This window comes from Mustelus asterias, chromosome 23 (assembly GCF_964213995.1).
Source record: "Mustelus asterias chromosome 23, sMusAst1.hap1.1, whole genome shotgun sequence".
NCBI lineage: Eukaryota > Metazoa > Chordata > Chondrichthyes > Carcharhiniformes > Triakidae > Mustelus > Mustelus asterias.
Genome location: NC_135823.1, coordinates 59370873 through 59387813, shown reverse-complemented (window position 1 = coordinate 59387813; position 16941 = coordinate 59370873). Strand labels below are relative to the sequence as shown.

The window sequence follows — 16941 nt, the reverse complement described above, 5'->3', positions numbered from 1 at the left end:
TTCAATTGCAGTGTTAATGTAAGTCTTACTCGTAACTAATAAATAAAAATAATAAAATAAACTCAAACCTACAAAGAGAATGGAAATGTCTTTGCCCTGGTTTGATGTTTATTATCTGGGACAACAGGGAGCACAGTTTGGAAAGTCATTAAATGGGAGGTTCGGGTGTGAATGATAATTATGCTGATTCTGCATAATCGCTGATTTGGTCTCTTTGCCTCTTTCAGTTGAAAATGGTGCGCATTGTGAATTTGCAAATCTACGGGATCTACTGATCAGGTAAGAGGGGCCTCCGGTTCTTTAAGACACACCTTTCTGTATCCGGGGGCTGTGTGGGGAAAATTCCATCCCCGATAAATGGTCATTTCAAAATGAATATTCTTAACAAGTGAAACCGAATTGGGATTTCCAGTCACGGTGCCGTGTGTGTGAGGGACAGACTGGGTAGGGATGGAGGGCACCAGGCAATCTGTGAAAAACATAAACAGCAAAAGCATTCAGATTTGAGAGAGAATGCTGGTAACACTGCCCCTGGCATTGATCCCAGCCGCTCAGGAGGGTCGCTGCAGCTAAACAGCAACTCAATTCCTTACTGTAATGTAACAAACAAAGTTATAACACCAGCGGCTCAGCTAACACGATCGTGCCCTCACTGGTGGCAAGACATACAACCTCCACAAAGATATGAGTTGAGCTGTTGTAAATGGGGTTTGATAGAAAACTACAGCACAAAACAGGCCCTTCGGCCCCACAAGTTGTGCCGAACATATCCCTACCTTTTAGGCCTACCTATAACCCTCCATCCTATTAAGTCCCATGTACTCATCCAGGAGTCTCTTAAAAGACCCTATTGAGTTTGTCTCCACCACCACTGACGGCAGCCGATTCCACTCGCCCACCACCCTCTGTGTGAAAAACTTACCCCTAACATCTCCCCTGTACCTACCCCCTAGCACCTTAAACCTGTGTCCTCTCGTAGCAGCCATTTCCATCCTGGGAAAAAGCCTCTGAGAGTCCACCCGATCTATGCCTCTCAACATCTTATATACCTCTATTAGGTCTCCTCTCATCCTACGTCTCTCCAAGGAGAAAAGACCGAGCTCCCTCAGCCTATCCTCATAAGGCATGCCACTCAATCCAGGCAACATCCTTGTAAATCTCCTCTGCACCCTTTCGATCTTTTCCACATCCTTCCTGTAATGAGGCGACCAGAACTGAGCACAGTACAGCTGATGACCAACTGTACTGTCGAGAGAGGAACAAGGGGACAGAGGATGATTGAAAAGGGTATATAGATATAATTTAATCCCCCATGGGTGGGATAACCTCCCCCACCCCCACCATGTTCCACGGCAGCAGAGGCAGTCTGCCATTGGTCAGCTGTGAGATCTTCCGATTGGTTGGCAGTTTGGGGGGGACTGATATAAATTGAGCATCATGGTAGCTGTGCCAAGCCTTTCGCCGACCTGCCCCCCTCCCCCCCCCCCCCCGAGGTATTTTACCCAGAGTGGGGGAGGTGTCCACTATTCACTCACCCATGGGCCCATTGAGACCATTGAGTCTCGCCACTGTTGGGGTTTTTCCCTCAATGGGTGAGGCTGGCGCCAAGTGTCTGGGTCACTAGGTTTCAGGCAGCACATGGACGTGCCAGGGCATGGTGCTTCAGGCACCTTGTGTCCATCGGAGACCCACCCTGATATATGCCCCCCCCCCTCCCCATGTTTCCCCATCCCCACCGACAGGTGCCGGAGTGGGGCGACTATGGGATTTTCACAGTAACTTCATTGCAGTGTTAATGTGAGCCTACTTGTGACACTAACAAATAAACTTAAACTCCCAGGCGATCCAGGCACCTGCAGCCCCATGCCAGGGCCTGCCACCCAAACCCTGGCAAGACTCTGGATTTACCTGGAAATCTAGGCTTCATGTCTCTTCTTGGCGGGGTGGGGGGGTTTATCTATTATAGATTTACCGACCACTGTCTATAATGTAACTTTTTTTGCTCTTGACTGTCGGAAACTTTTCACCTCTACTCACTTGTGTAATCATTTCTTTTTGCCTCTACCTCCCATGGAGGCCTGGCATTGTCCATCATTTATCTTCCCTCCTCCTTTTCCAAAACCTTCCTTTCGTCTCTCGGTTATTTTCATGATTATGAAAGATGTACTTCTTCCTCTAATGTCCCAGTGGGTTCATGGCTGCTTTGGTTTAGTTTGCATTACCTCACATGGACGCAGTGAACAAAGAACAAAGAACAATACAGCACAGGAACAGGCCCTTCGGCCCTCCAAGCCCACGCCGCTCCCCGGTCCAGGATTGAATCCAGGATCCCCGCCCAATTTTCCAGCCTATCTACATCCTAATATCCTATCCACCGAGCTGTCCCTCACAGCTACAATGCTTTGTTCATCACAACCTATTAACTCACCCCCACCCCCCCATTCCAGACCATGTGATCTCCAGGGCGAGGCAAAAACCCAGAGTGAAAACCCCAGGGCCAATATGGGGAAAAAAAAATCTGGGAAATTCCTCTCCGACCCCCTGAGGCGATCGAAACGAGTCCAGGAGATCACACTGGCCCTGATCGGAAAATGCTTCCCAACCCTATTCATTTCCACTTCTGCTTTACGAACACCATCTGAATTCCCTGCCCCCGAGACAGTGCTTTGAAGAGTGACGCTAAAAAGGCATACCAGAGATGGACTTTAACAATAATTCATAAAGCAACTTTCATCACCTCAAGACTTCCCAAAACACCTCAGGACCAGTCAAGGACAGATTGTTTTCATATTTAGGCTGGTAGCTCCAGCAATGGAAAGGACACATTCATTGGGGAGGCAGTGGCATAGTGGTATTGTCACTGGACTAGTAACGCAGAGACCCAGGGTAATGCTCTGGGGACCCGGATTCGAATCCTAGACGGTGAAATTTGAATTCCATTTTTTAAAAAATCTGGAATTAGAAGCCAAATAATGAACCATGAAAGCATTGTCGATTGTCAGGAAAACCCATCTGGTTCACTAATGTCCCTTTAGGGAAGGAAATCTGCCACCCTTACCTGGTCTGGCCTACATGTGACTCCAGAGCCACAGCAAGGTGGTTGACGCTACACTGCCCTCAGGGATGGGCAATAAATGCTGACCCAGCGACACCCACATCCCATGAACAAATTTTTAAAAATTCCCTACCCCTCAATGATCGTATTGGTGAAGCAGACGTGGGAACTGACATGGGCAGTGCCAAGGACGGTGCCGCCACAGTGCCAATTGTGGGTGGGGGGTCAGTTCCAGAAGGAGGGGATTCTGCAGAGTGCTGCTGTTTTTGTTTGTATTTTGTTTAAATTGGGGACCCCCTTAAAAATGGCGCCCAATTTTTCATAAACCTAAGTTGCTGGGTGGCACGGTGGCACAATGATTAGCACTGCTGCCTCACAGCTCCAGGGACTTGGGTTCGATTCCAGTCTGGGGCCACTGCCTGTGTGGAGTTTGCACGTTCTCCCCGTGTCTGCGTGGGTTTCCTCCGGGTGCTCTGGTGTCCTCCCACAGTCCGTAGATGTGCAGGTTAGGTGGGTTGGCCGTGCTAAGTGGCCCATTAGTGTCCCGGGATGCATAGGTTCGGGGGATTAGCAGGGTAAATGTGTGGGGTTACGGGGATAGGGCATGGGGTGGGATTGTTGCCGGTGCAGGCTCGATGGGCCGAATGGCCTCCTTCTGTGCTGTAGAGATGCTATGATTTCTATGAGACCCGTCCTACCAGCGTGACATTGTGGGAGCCACCCCTTCCATTATTTTTCTGCAAGTGTTTAAAAATACGGCAGGGCAAAGCCAGCAAGGAATCCAGTGGGCTGCCCTCCACTTGTCCTGCTCGAAACAACACTTCGAGAAAAAAGAACGAAGGGTGCGATCTTACCGGCCATTCACGCCACACTCCCGGTGCAGCAAAGCCGGTGAATTTGGTGGCCAGCCAAATCTCCGTTCACGGGATGGGAAAATCCTGCCGGCGTGAACGGTTGGAACATTCATTCCAGCCAACAAATTCCACCCACGCTGTCACCAATCTCCCAACGGCACACGACGTTTTTTTTTCAATTGTTTTATTCCTGTTTGTTTATCTTTCCTGCTTGAAGCAGCCTGTCTATTAATTTCTGCTTTAATTGCTTTCAGATGCATATAGATCTTCAAGGCAAACTCTTAGCCTTGTGGCTCATTTGCATAAATGCGGATTTAGCTGTTTCCCCTCGGCTGAGGGGTCAAACACGAAGGGGGGCATAGTTTTACGGTGAGGGGCAGGAGGGGATTTGAGAAAGAACTTTTTTTGCTCAGAGGGTGGTGGGAATCTGGAATGCACGGCCTGGGGAAGGTAGTGGAGGCCGGAAACCTGACAACCTTCAAAAAAATATTTGGATGAGCACTTGAAATATCATAACATTCAAGGATATGGAACAAGTGCAGGAAAATGGGATTAGCGCATCTTTAGTGGTCGTTATTATTGGGCAGACTGGATAGGCCGGAGGACCTTTTCTACACTGAATGAGTAGCACACCTTATGTTGTTGTAATTAAGGCCTGTGCTCTTTTTCCACAGGTTTTGATATTGGAAAACCCTATTCACTTGCTTTTATAGTGATAAAAGTTCAAATTTGATCTCCCTTAAGTTTAAAGTTTATTTATTAGTGTCACAAGTCGGCTTACATTAACACTGCAATGAAGTTACTGTGAAAATCCCCCAGTTGCCACACTCCGGCGCCTGTTCGGGTACACTGAGGGGGAGTTTAGCACGGCCAATGCAGCTATCCAACACATCTTTCGGACTGTGGGAGGAAACCCACACAGAGGAGCTCTTCTGGATATTGATAGTTTATTTTAAGCACTTTCCACTCCTATTTCAATTTTTGTCCTGAAATATCAAATTTCCTTTGCCCATCAAAGTTGATTACTTTGATTGTGTCTGTCGTGGCAATGTGAATCTTGGTGCAAGACAGCTCGATGCACGGCACAAATTCTTCCATAATTTGATATTAGGCACCTAATTCATTAAAAGTAAATTGAAATCATTTGATATCCTGCCACATGACACAAACCCTGTGCACCTCAGTAAACTGAGGTTTGCATTCATCACTCGACTAATTAAATACACCAGTCAGTCAATGGGAGTAGATGTGCATCTAAAGTCACCACACACATGCACACATTAGGCGCAGTGAAGTATTCTGTACACGCACTGTGATCAAGAGAAGAAAGCTGCTAACAATGCCTAATTCATAACCAGATAATATTAATGTCAAACAGAAGACTGATGTGACATAACCGATGCTCTTAATTCTCTTAACAATTTTGCAATATAATTCCTTATTATTACACTCAGAAGTGCCAGAGAAAATTAATTAATTAAGTTCGTTGGCATGTTATTACAAAAAAGGTGTACCGCAAAGCTGTTGCCAAATACACTAGAAACAAAGTTTTTGAAGTTTATTTATTAGTGTCGCAAGTAGGCTTACATTAACACTGCAATGAAGTTACTGTGAAAATCCCCCAGTCGCCACACTCCGGTGCCTCTTCGGGCACACTGAGGGAGAATTTAGCATGGCCAACAAACCTAACCAGCACGTCTTTCCGACTGTGGGAGGAAACTGGGTCACCCGGAGGAAACCCACCCAGACACGGGGAGAACGTGCAAACTCCACACAGACAGTCGCCCAAGCCAGGAATCGAACCCAGGTCCTGCTAACCACTGTGCCACCGTGCTGCCCAATATTCAGTTTTAGTCCATTATTTTCAGACATAATACAGGTGTTGCCACTGGAATGTGTCTCGTCCAGCAGTGCTTTTGATGAATGATTGCTGTTGGCATTATTCTGTCAGCAAGCTCTTTTGTACTGGTGTGGTCGTAGTTCAGACTCTGGGAGACTGGAGTCTACGAGCTACCCCTTGATGTCCACACGTTTAAGTTCGGTGTTGGTATCGTTTACCAGGATGTTGCCTGGTATGGAGGGTCTTAGCTATGAGGAGAGATTGGGTAAACTGGGGTTGTTCTCCCTGGAAAGACGGAGAATGAGGGGAGATCTAATAGAGGTGTACAAGATTATGAAGGGGATAGATAGGGTGAACGGTGGGAAGCTTTTTCCCAGATCAGAAGTGACGTTCACGAGGGGTCACGGGCTCAAGGTGAGAGGGGCGAAGTATAACTCAGATATCAGAGGGATGTTTTTTACACAGAGGGTGGTGGGGGCCTGGAATGCGCTGCCAAGTAGGGTGGTGGAGGCAGGCACGCTGACATCGTTTAAGACTTACCTGGATAGTCACATGAGCAGCCTGGGAATGGAGGGATACAAACGATTGGTCTCGTTGGACCAAGAAGCGGCACAGGCTTGGAGGGCCGAAGGGCCTGTTTCCTGTGCTGTACTGTTCTTTGTTCTTTGAACAGGTTCGATTTTCTTGGTGTCTCCACTCTTGCTGTTAGGACACGCGGATGCTAATTTAGCCCCAAGGCCGACTCAAGGCGTTTGGCCTCCTGGAAGCTTCACAATAGAGGCACCCGAAGACTCCATTCGGTAGAATCATGTAAGGTTTCAACACTGATGTAGACTGTCCCAAACCGTCTGCGCTGTTGCTCATTCTCCATGGGAACAGTTGCCCTCATTTCATGTGTTCACTCTGTTCTCAAATTCGTTTCTTCCCCCGTTTCCCTCAACCACTTTAGATATTGGCATCATCTCTGCAGGGGCAGCATGGTGGCACAGTGGTTAGCACTGCTGCCTCACAGTGCCAGGGACCTGGATTCGAGTCCAGCCTCGAGTCACTGTCTGTGTGGAGTTTGCACGTTCTCCCCGTGTCTGCGTGGGTTTCCTCCGGGTGCTCCGGTTTCCTCCCACACTTCAAAGATGTGTGGATTAGCCATGGTTGATGTGTGGGGTTACGGGGATAGGGTTATGGAGAGGGCCTGGGTAAGATACTCTGGCAGTCCAGAATGGTCTCTTCTGCACTGTAGGGATTCTATCTTTGTGAATCTTTTTGGGAGTTTGCACTTTCTTCCCGTGACTGCGTGGGTTTCCTCCCGGTGCTCCGGCTTCCTCCTACAGTCCAAAGATGTGTAGGTCAGATGGATTAGTGGGGTAAATGAATGGAGGCATGGGAAAGGGGCTTGGTAAGGTGCTTTGTCAGAGAGTCGGTGTTGACTTGATGGGCCGAATGGCCTACTTCTGCACTGTAAGGATTCTGTGACTACCTCTGATACTGAGTTTCACAACCTCCATGTAAAAAGATTGCCCCAAATCTCCTCACATTTATCGCATGTCTCCTTGGCCTTACGCCCCTCAGTCATGGGAAACAGACTGTTTCCATCTACTCTGTCCCAGCCCTCCATCATTTCAAACATCTCTTAACAAACCACCAAATAATCTCATCCATTTCAATGACAACAGTCCCAATCTTTCATGCATTTTCATGTTTTTATTTACTCATACCGGCAGCATCCCAGTGAATCTGTCCTGTAACCCTCTCCAATTCTTTCCTAAAAAGTGGCCCTCTCCAATTCTTCCTTTACTGCGTTGCCTAAAATTGCGGTCTTTAGTTTTCATAGGAACATAGGAATCAGGAGCAGAAGTAGGCAAATTCAGCCCTTCGAGCCTGTTCCGCCATTCAATCAGATCATGGCTGATCTCTCCCTGGTCTCAAATCCACCTCCCCATCTGTTCCCCATATCCGTTCTTTTAACAGAAATATATCCATCTCCTTCTTGAAACCATTCAACGATTCAGACTCCACCGCGCTATGGGGCAGCGAGTTCCATCACTCTCTGCGAGAGTTTCATCTCAGTTTTAAATCTATCACCTCTCAATCTATACCTGTGACCTCTTGTTCGACAAGAGGATTTGACAATTGCCCCACAAGAGGAAACATTTGGTCTACATTTACTTTATCAATCCCTTTTAAAATTTTCTATTCTTCCATCAGATCCCCTCTCATCCTTCTAAACTCCAGCGAGTACAAGCCCAAACTGTTTAATCTCTCCTCATTCTTCAACCCTTTTCATCCCCAGAACCAATCTGGTGAACCTTCTCTGAACTGCCTCCAGTGCCATCACATCCTTCCTCAAATAAGGAGACCAACACTGGACACAATATTCCAGATGTGGTCTTACCAACACCCTTTGCAATTGCAACAACACTTCTCTACTTTTATGCTCCAGTCTATTTGCAATAAGTGCCAACATCCCATTTGCCTTTTTTCCCATCCTCTTCATGTATCTGTCCAGACCGCGCAAAATGTTTACCCTACTAGTGCCCCTGACACTAAGGGGGAATTTAGCATGGCCAATCCATCCAACCTGCACATCTTTGGAGTGTGGGAGGAAACCTGAGCACCCGGAGGAAACCCAGTGGGAGAACGTGCAGATTCCACACAGACAGTCACCCGAGACTGGAATCGAACCTGGATCCCTGGCACTGTGAGGCAGCAGTGCTAATCACTGTGCCACCGTACTGCCCCCTGACAGGTGTCAGGTAGAAAACACAGTTGAGAATTTGATTTGATTTGATTTATTATTGTCACATGTATTAACATACAGTGAAAAGTATTGTTTCTTGCCCGCTATGCAGACAAAACATACCGTTCATAGAGAAGGAAACGAGAGAGTGCAGAATGTAGTGTTACAGTCATAGCTAGGGTGTAGAGAAAGATCAACTTAATGCAAGGTAGGTCCATTCAAAATTCTGACAGCAACCGGGAAGAAGCTGTTCTTCAGTCGGTTGGTACGTGACCTCAGACTTTTGTATCTTTTTCCCGAAGAAGGTGGAAGAGAGAATGTCGGGGTGCGTGGGGTCCTTAATTATGCTGAGTGTAGGATATGGTCCCCGGAGGGGTAGGGGGTTTTCATTCAGACGGGCAGTATCGTTGGTGCAGGCTTGGAGGGCCGAAAGGCCTGTTCCTGTGCTGTATTGTTCTTTGTTCTAAATACATGGGATTATGGGGATAGGACCTGGGTGGGATTGTGGTTGGTGCAGGCTGGATGGGCCAAATGGCCTTCTGCACTGCAGGGATTCTGTGATTCTATAGGCACACTTTTTCTTCCTTATTTTTATCTCCTTTTTCATCCCAGGACTCTGGATTTGTTTGCCCTACCTTTCCCTTTTGAGGGAGTCTCTAAACTTTCAGATTTATAATTTCATTTTGATTTGATTTGATTTGATTTATTATTGTCACATGTATTAACATACAGTGAAAAGTATTGTTTCTTGCGCGCTATACAGACAAAGCATACCGTACATAGAGAAGGAAAGGAGAGAGTGCAGAATGTAGTGTTACAGTCATAGCTAGGGTTTAGAGAAAGATCAACTTAATGCAAAGTAGGTCCATTCAAAAGACTGGCGGCAGCAGGGAAGAAGCTGTTCTTACAGTATTACAGTGAAATGAATGTGGAGTCATTGGGATGAGGAAACTCAGATCACTCAATCAATCAATCATTGGATTTAAACCTCTCCTACATTGTGCCCATGCTGTCAGAACCAGATGCATGTGTCCCACAGTTACACAACGCTGTTGTTGTGTATTAATAAAACACTCGGAACTTATTCACTCCTGCAGTGGGAAGACATTCAGACTGTGCCAATTTCTAAGCCGATTAACTACATTAATAAACAGTCAACCTGCTCACACTGAGTCAGAGCGTATGTTCTGACAGAGATGTTCCACTCTGTAATGCCCACTGTAATACAGTGCGGTTAATCTTCCAATTGCTTCAATGATAAAGATCTCTTCCTGGAACTCCATGTCTGCTTCATTCTCATAGCGGCACGGTGGTTAGCACTGCTACCTCACAGCTCCAGGGACCCGGTTCGATTCTGGTCTCGGCTCACTGTGTGGAGTTTGCACGTTCTCCCCACACCTGTGTAGGTTTCCTCCGGGAGCTCCGGTTTCCTCCCGCAGCCCAAAGATGTAGAGGTTAGGTTGATTGGCCATGCTAATTTTCCCAAGATAGGGGTTAAGGGGATTAGCGGGGTAAATATGTGGGATTACTGGGAGAGGGCCTGGGTGGGATGCTCTGTCCGAGAGTCAGTGCAGACTCGATAGGCCAAATGGCCTCCTTCTGCACTGTAGGGATTGTATGATTAGCTACTCACGGAATTCTTTTGAACTGATTCATTACTCTCTCCATAACTGTTATTTACTAATATTTCTTAATATGCTGTCTGTATTACTTTGTCGGATATCTTCCATAAATCTCATTTTTTCATTGTCTGTAATGTCAATCACACTTTTTTTTAAACTTGCTACTCCACAAAGATCTTTTGTAAGGGAGGAAACTGGATTACGCCAAATTGGATTCAATTTGTTTGCATTTAATCTAGTTAATACTTGGGTGGCACAGTGGTTAGCACTGCTGCCTCACAGCACCAGGGACCCGGGTTTGATTCCCGGCTTGGGTCACTGTCTGTGCGGAGCCTGCACGGTCTCTCCGTGTCTGCGTGGGTTTCCTCCGGGTGCTCCGCTTTCCGAAAGACGTGCTGGTTAGGTTCTGAGGTTAAATGATGCACTGTTACCAAATATAAAGTGATCAGTAACCCCAGTGAGAAAATTTGTATTTAGAGGCAGTCACTATTCAGTTATCTGCTGGTTATATTTTGTACCAGCTAAGAAATTGTGTACCACGGTATGGGCGCAATCTTACCGGCCGTTCACACTCCGCTGCAGCTGCAAGTGAGGCGCAGAATTTGGCGCTCAGCCAAATGGTTAGGGTGCATTGGCCGTGCTAAATTCTCCCTCAGTGTACCCGAACAGGTGCCGGAGTGTGGCGACTAGGGAATTGTCACAGTAACTCCATTACAGTGTTAATGTAAACCTACTTGTAGCACTAATAAATAAGCTTTAAAACTTTAATTTGCTCTGCAGTCAGGTCAAGTTGTGAAGTGGGATGACTTTTAATGGCATGTCACGAGTGACAGGCGCTAGATCAAAACACCTTTCCGTCCAGTATTTTCACTTTTAGAAGCTTAAAGTGTGGGGAATATTATCTGTTATGAGATTTGCATGCTTCTCAACGGCTCGTGAGAGTCTTACACCGGGGATTAACCTGCAAGCTAACTACTGATTCCCAATCATCCACACTTCCAAATACTGCTTAGCAGTCTTCATCCTGACAGGCTCAAATATAAAAGGATGACACGTTTCTCAGAAAGGTTAATTGTCTGAGACGGTAAAGGCTTGAGGGAAAAGGTTCAAATTGTTCAGAATTGATTAGAGGATGGGGCACGCATTTCACTGTAGACAAGGCCTTTCTTTGTGTGTTCACTGTGTGTCATTCCAGGAAGGTTGACAGATACGCTCATCTTGTTCACTGTCTATATTTTATTTGTATTTAAGAATCATAAGAACATAAGAACTAGGAGCAGGAGTAGGCCATTTGGCCCCTGAAGCCTACTCTGTCATTCAATAAGATCATGGCTGATCTTTTCGTGGACTCAGCTCCACTTACCCGCCCGCTCCCTTAATTCCTTTACTGATCAAAAATCTGTCTATCTTTGCCTTAAAAAAATGACTTGCCCCCAAGCATAGTTCACTGCCCAGGCAATTGCAGATCTTGATTAATCCAGTGTCAACTTATCATTCCTTGAGCACTTTTTTTGTGTCTATTTTTTAGGAATGGGGTGGTTTCTGTTTTTTTAATATAGGTTCTCCGCGATTCCCCAAGACGGGAAGTAGGGATGGCAAGGTTGCCAGATGTTGGGTGTGTCCAATGTATTCCGAGATGAAGCCCTCAGTTGAGATCTCTAAAGCCTTTCTTCAGTAATCCCTCTCCAGATGAGCTGAAGATAGTTGCCAAGGAGAGTTGGCTGATTGTTTATGGTTCATCATCTGAGTCAGTGATACCATCGCTACATTGCAAGCTTAAGTGGCACAGTGGCTAGCACTGCTACCTCTCAGCACCAGGGACCCGGGTTCGATTCTTGGCTTGGGTCACTGTCTGTGTGGAGTTTGCACGTTCTCCCCGTGTCTGCGTGGATTTCCTCCCACACTCCAAAGATGTGCAGGTCAGGTAGATTGGCCGTGCTAAATTGACCCTTAGTGTCCTGGGGCGTGTAGGTTAGAGGGATTAGCAGAGTAAATGTGCAGATTAGGTGGATTAGTGATGGTTAATGTGTGGGGTTATGGGGATAGGGTGGGGGAGAGGGCCTGGGTGAGATACTCTGGCAGTCCAGATTTGGTGGGACGAATGGCCTTTTCTGCACTGTAGGGATTCTATCTTTGTGAATCCTTTTTGCAGCCTTTTGGTGTCTCAATAATCATATCTTAGGAATCTTAGAAACCCCACAGCACAGAAAGAGGCCATTCGGCCCATCGAGTCTGCACCGACCACAATCCCACCCAGGCCCTACCCCCATATCCCTACATATTTACCCACTAATCCCTCTAACCTGTGCATCCCAGGACACTAAGGGCAATTTTAGCATGGCCAATCAACCTAACCCGCACATCTTTGGACTGTGGGAGGAAACCGGAGCACCCGGAGGAAACCCACGCAGATACGGGGAGAATGTGCAAACTCCACACAGACAGTGACCCAAGCTGGGAATCGAACCCAGGTCCCTGGAGCTGTGAAGCAGCAGTGCTAACCACTGTGCCACCGTGCTCTCACAACACCAGGTTAAAGTCCAACAGGTTTATTTGGAATCACGAGCTTTCGGAGTGTTGCTCCTTCATCAGATAAGTCACTCACCTGATGAAGGAGCGGCGCTCCGAAAGCTCGTGATTCCAAATAAACCTGTTAGACTTTAACCTAGTGTTGGGAGACTTCTTACTGTGCCCACCCCAGTCCAACGCCGACACACCCACATCATATCTATAATATAACAGCACCTTTAAAGGAACAGTGAAGGAAATTTCACTGTGAATTAAGTTAAGCAGAGAACAAATTCTTATGAAAATCCACATAGGCTATCAAGCTCTAAAATACAAGACCTCGGGCAGGATTCTCTGATCCCGTCCACTCCATCTCCCTGTGCTGTCAGCGAGATTTGGGGAATTTGGCGCTCAGCCAAAACTCCATTCACTGCAACGAGACTGGAGAATCCCAGGGCGAGGTCGGAGGTTTCCAACTCACATCTTCCAGCGTTTCATATATTGAATTCCCAGGTCCAGCATGAGAATCGATAAAACCTCATCCTGTCTGCACGAGATAAAAATTAATTGGCACTTGTTTTTTCAAACAAGACAGCAATCTGAAAGCACAGGGTTCGCCACATGTAAACATGGGGCTTACCCAAAGTGAAATGGTGCCAAAGGTGATGAATTGCAATTAGATTTAGAAGCTGATTTCTCATCTCAAACTGGCCCGGAGGGTTGTGAGGCCAGAAAGTGTGGGAATTGAAATAGTTAGTTGTGTGATTCACCACCAGCTGCCTCCCCCCCCCCCCTCCTTCTGCCCCCCCACAATCCCCATGTGTATTACCATCTGGTTCTAATCGCTCATTGTATCATTCTGTTCCTGAACAGAAAGAAAGAATTTCCAAAAACACCAGAATTCAATAGGAGAGGCTGGCGCAGGAAACGTTATCGAGAACAAACCTGAGTCGCCTTACTCTGAGCCACATCCCGTGTATATAACCCAGGGGATCACTTTATGGCCTAACTCAGCTGATATCCCAACATCTAATTTATGATATCAGATGGTGCTGCACTGTTATAGAAACTGCTCAGGAACAGTGAAGCTTGCATCGTTTGCACTTAACAGCACATGGCGATCAACACTTTGGATATTAACATTACAGACTCAGCACTCAAAATCTGTCCTTTCCTTCGAACATAAATCATGGTCTTCTCGTGTGTTTGTGTTGTATGTGTGTGTCATGTATGTATATGTCTGTCATGTGTAAATGTCATGTATGTGTGTGTCTGTGCTGTGTGTGTGCATGTGTGTGTGCCTGCGTGTGCGTGTCCGTATGCCTATGTGTGTGCGTGTCCATGTGTGTCCATGTTGCGTGTGTTTTTGTGTGCATGTGTTTGTGTGTATCCGTGTGTGTGTGTGGTGCGGTTGTGTGCCTGTGTGCGCTTGTGTGTGTGCACTTGTGTGTGCCTGTGTGTGTGCATGTGTCTGTCTGTATGTCTGCATGTGTGTGTGCCTGCATGTGTCTGTCTGTATGCCTGTGTGTGTGCATGTGTGTGTCTGTATGCCTGTGTGTGTGCATGTGTCTGTCTGTATGCCTGTGTGTGTGTGTGTGTGTGTGCCTGCGTGTGTGCATGTGTCGCTCTGTATGCCCGTGTGTGTGTGTGCATGCATGCGTGTGTGGTGGAGGATGCTTCCCACTAGGAACAAAACCAGTTGTTTGATATGCAATTTCCAAAACTCAATCCAGAGACTTAAAATAGTGCAGAGTGCAGATAAATAGATGAACCCATAATATTCAGTTAACATATTGAATGTGAAAGGCAAAACAAGGCAGAGTTTCAGTTTAGGGATCGTCTTATTTGATTTGAGTTAATGTTTCTTTCAGGTTGCTCAATCTCCCCCTTGTCGATTTATTCCTTTTTCAGCGCAGTGTAACATCAGGTCTGTCGCATTCCAATCCAATCACTCCCCCGGGATGTTCAGCCTAAGAGGGGTTTCACCACAGTGCAGCAAAGAGGATTCCATTTGATCTCTTTGCCACTTCTGAAGGATAACTTACAATCATGTTTTCCTTTGCTTAAAGCCCTTCATCAAAATCCTCTAAAATCTCATTGCTCTATTGGATTATTCAAGGCACTTGTAAGAGCATTAACATTTACAGTTCACTCACTATCCCACTGGGACAGCACGGTGGCACAGGTGGTTAGCACTGCTGCCTCACAGCGTCAGGGACCCGGGTTCGATTCCCGGCTCGGGTCACTGTCTTTGCAGAGTCTGCACGTTCTCCCAGTGTCCGTGTGGGTTTCCTCCGAGTGCTCTGGTTTTCTTCCACAGTCCAAAAGATGTGCGGGTTGAGGTGCACTGGCCGTGCTGAATTCTCCCTCAGTGTACCCAAACAGGCAACTAGGGAATTTTCACAGTAACTCCATTGCTGTGTTAATGTAAGCATACTTGTGACACTAATAAATAAACTAAACACGCAGATACGGGGAGAACGTGCTAACTCCACCCAGACAGTCACCCAAGATCGGAATTGAACCCGGGATCCTGGCACGGTGAGGCATTGTGGCACGGTGAGGCATTGTGCCACCGTGCCGCTTATTTGAAGGACCAGTGCAGACTCAATGGGCCGAATGGCCTCTTTCTGCACTGTAACAATTCTGTCATACTGATTGTGGCCCCATGCTGGAATAATACCTTCGCTGTGTTCCCCACTGTATCTGTAGGGTTTTAAGAAGAAACAAATATAAACCTAATATTATGAGAGGAACAAAGGAGCCCAGCTTGCTTTTCCAATGGGAACGGTCAGCGTTGGGTGAGATAGTGGTTCTTCATGGATTGTCCAAGCAATTAACCCCTTGGCTATCAGAACAGGTTGTCCATCAACGATAACCAATGAAACATTTCAGCCAAGAAGAGAGGCTGGATAAGCTGGAGTTGTTCTCTTTAGAGCAGAGAAGGCTGAGAGAGGGACCAGATCGAGGTGTATAAAATTATGAGGGACATAGATAGAGTAGATAGGAAGAAACCTTTCCCCTTAGCAGAGGGGTTAATAACAAGGGGAAATAGATTTAAGGTAAGGGGCGTGTGATTTAGAGGGGATTTGAGAAAAACCTTTTTTTGTTCTATTACATTAAAGGTGCTATCCAAATGCAAGTTGTTGCTCTTGCCATCATCTCGGCGCTGTTTGTGGGAGATTGCTTTGCATAAATTTGCTGCCGTGTTTCTTATGTTGCAACAGGGAGTACACATTGATAGATGGCACGGTGGCACAGCTGTTAGCATTGTTGCCTCACAGTGCCAGGGACCCGGGTTCAAATCCAACCTTATGTGACACTCTGTGCACATTTTTCCCGTGTCTGCGTGGGTTTCCTCCGGGTGCTCCGGTTTCCTCCCACAGTCTGAAAGACATGCTGGTTAGGGTGCATCGGCCGTGCTAAATTCTCCCTCAGTGTACCCGAACAGGCGCCGGAGTGTGGCGACTAGGGGGTTTTCACAGTAACTTCATCGCAGTGTTAATGTTAGCCTAGTTGTGACACTAATAAAATGAAATTTAAAATGTGCTTTGCAGTGTCGGCTTGCTGCAAAAGCTGGATGGCTTCAGTGTGGAAAATGCCGTAACTTTGCCCGAGTTTCCTATAGTTTCTGAGTCGCAGACTGATTTCATTTTGTTTTCACTTGCCCTCTCTTTAAGGTCTCACCTCCAGGATCTGAAAGACGTCACGCACAAGATCCATTACGAGACGTACCGAGTGCGACGGTTAAATGAAAGCAACGGCATTGTCAAGGCCTTGCCTAAAGAGAACTATGTAGCCACCAAAGACAACCTGGACAACAATCTCTGAGGGCCCCAGCGACCGAGAATAAACTTTGCTTTCAACATCTCCACTGCATTGTTCAGCTTTCGTATGTCAGATAGAACTGGAGAGAAAGAAAAAGTGTTTTCCGTATTAAAGGAAGGCTGAGAATTTCTATGTAGATCTTTTAATGGGGTCGGGGATGGGGTTGGGGGGTGCGGGGGGGGGGGGGGGGTGGGTGGGTGTGGGTCAGGGGAGGATGGTTAAAGAAAAAGTATTGTAATTCAGATAGGTGGTCACATATCATCTTGGTGTCTCTGCGTTCCACTCTGTCAATAGCGAGGAGGGTGAGCTTAAAACATAAGGCCGCCGTACGTAGAAGAGGAACAGTCGATATATAATTGTCCACCGTGCTCTCTGTTCAGCTGCAGTGTTGCGCAATGGATTTTGGTACCTCTAGGTGGATGCCATATTGTTAGGCCAGTGTCTTACACAGTGTTGGAGCTCGCACAACCTAGAAGAAGCCCCCACCTCAAGGGAAGCAT

The 16941-nt window shown here is 46.8% G+C and overlaps 1 protein-coding gene across 6 annotated transcripts in view; it reads left to right on the top strand.

The window, feature by feature from the left end:
- LOC144510824 (neuronal-specific septin-3-like) overlaps positions 1–16591 on the top strand; it is a 403898-nt gene extending 387307 nt beyond the window's left edge. For all 6 annotated transcript variants that reach the window (XM_078240760.1, XM_078240761.1, XM_078240764.1 and 3 more), the window contains exons 9-10: positions 228–279; positions 16294–16591. In XM_078240760.1, coding sequence (XP_078096886.1) covers positions 228–279; positions 16294–16444 — 203 coding nt within the window. In that variant the 3' untranslated portion in view covers positions 16445–16591. The remainder of the gene's footprint in view (positions 1–227; positions 280–16293) is intronic.
- Positions 16592–16941: the final 350 nt, after the last annotated feature.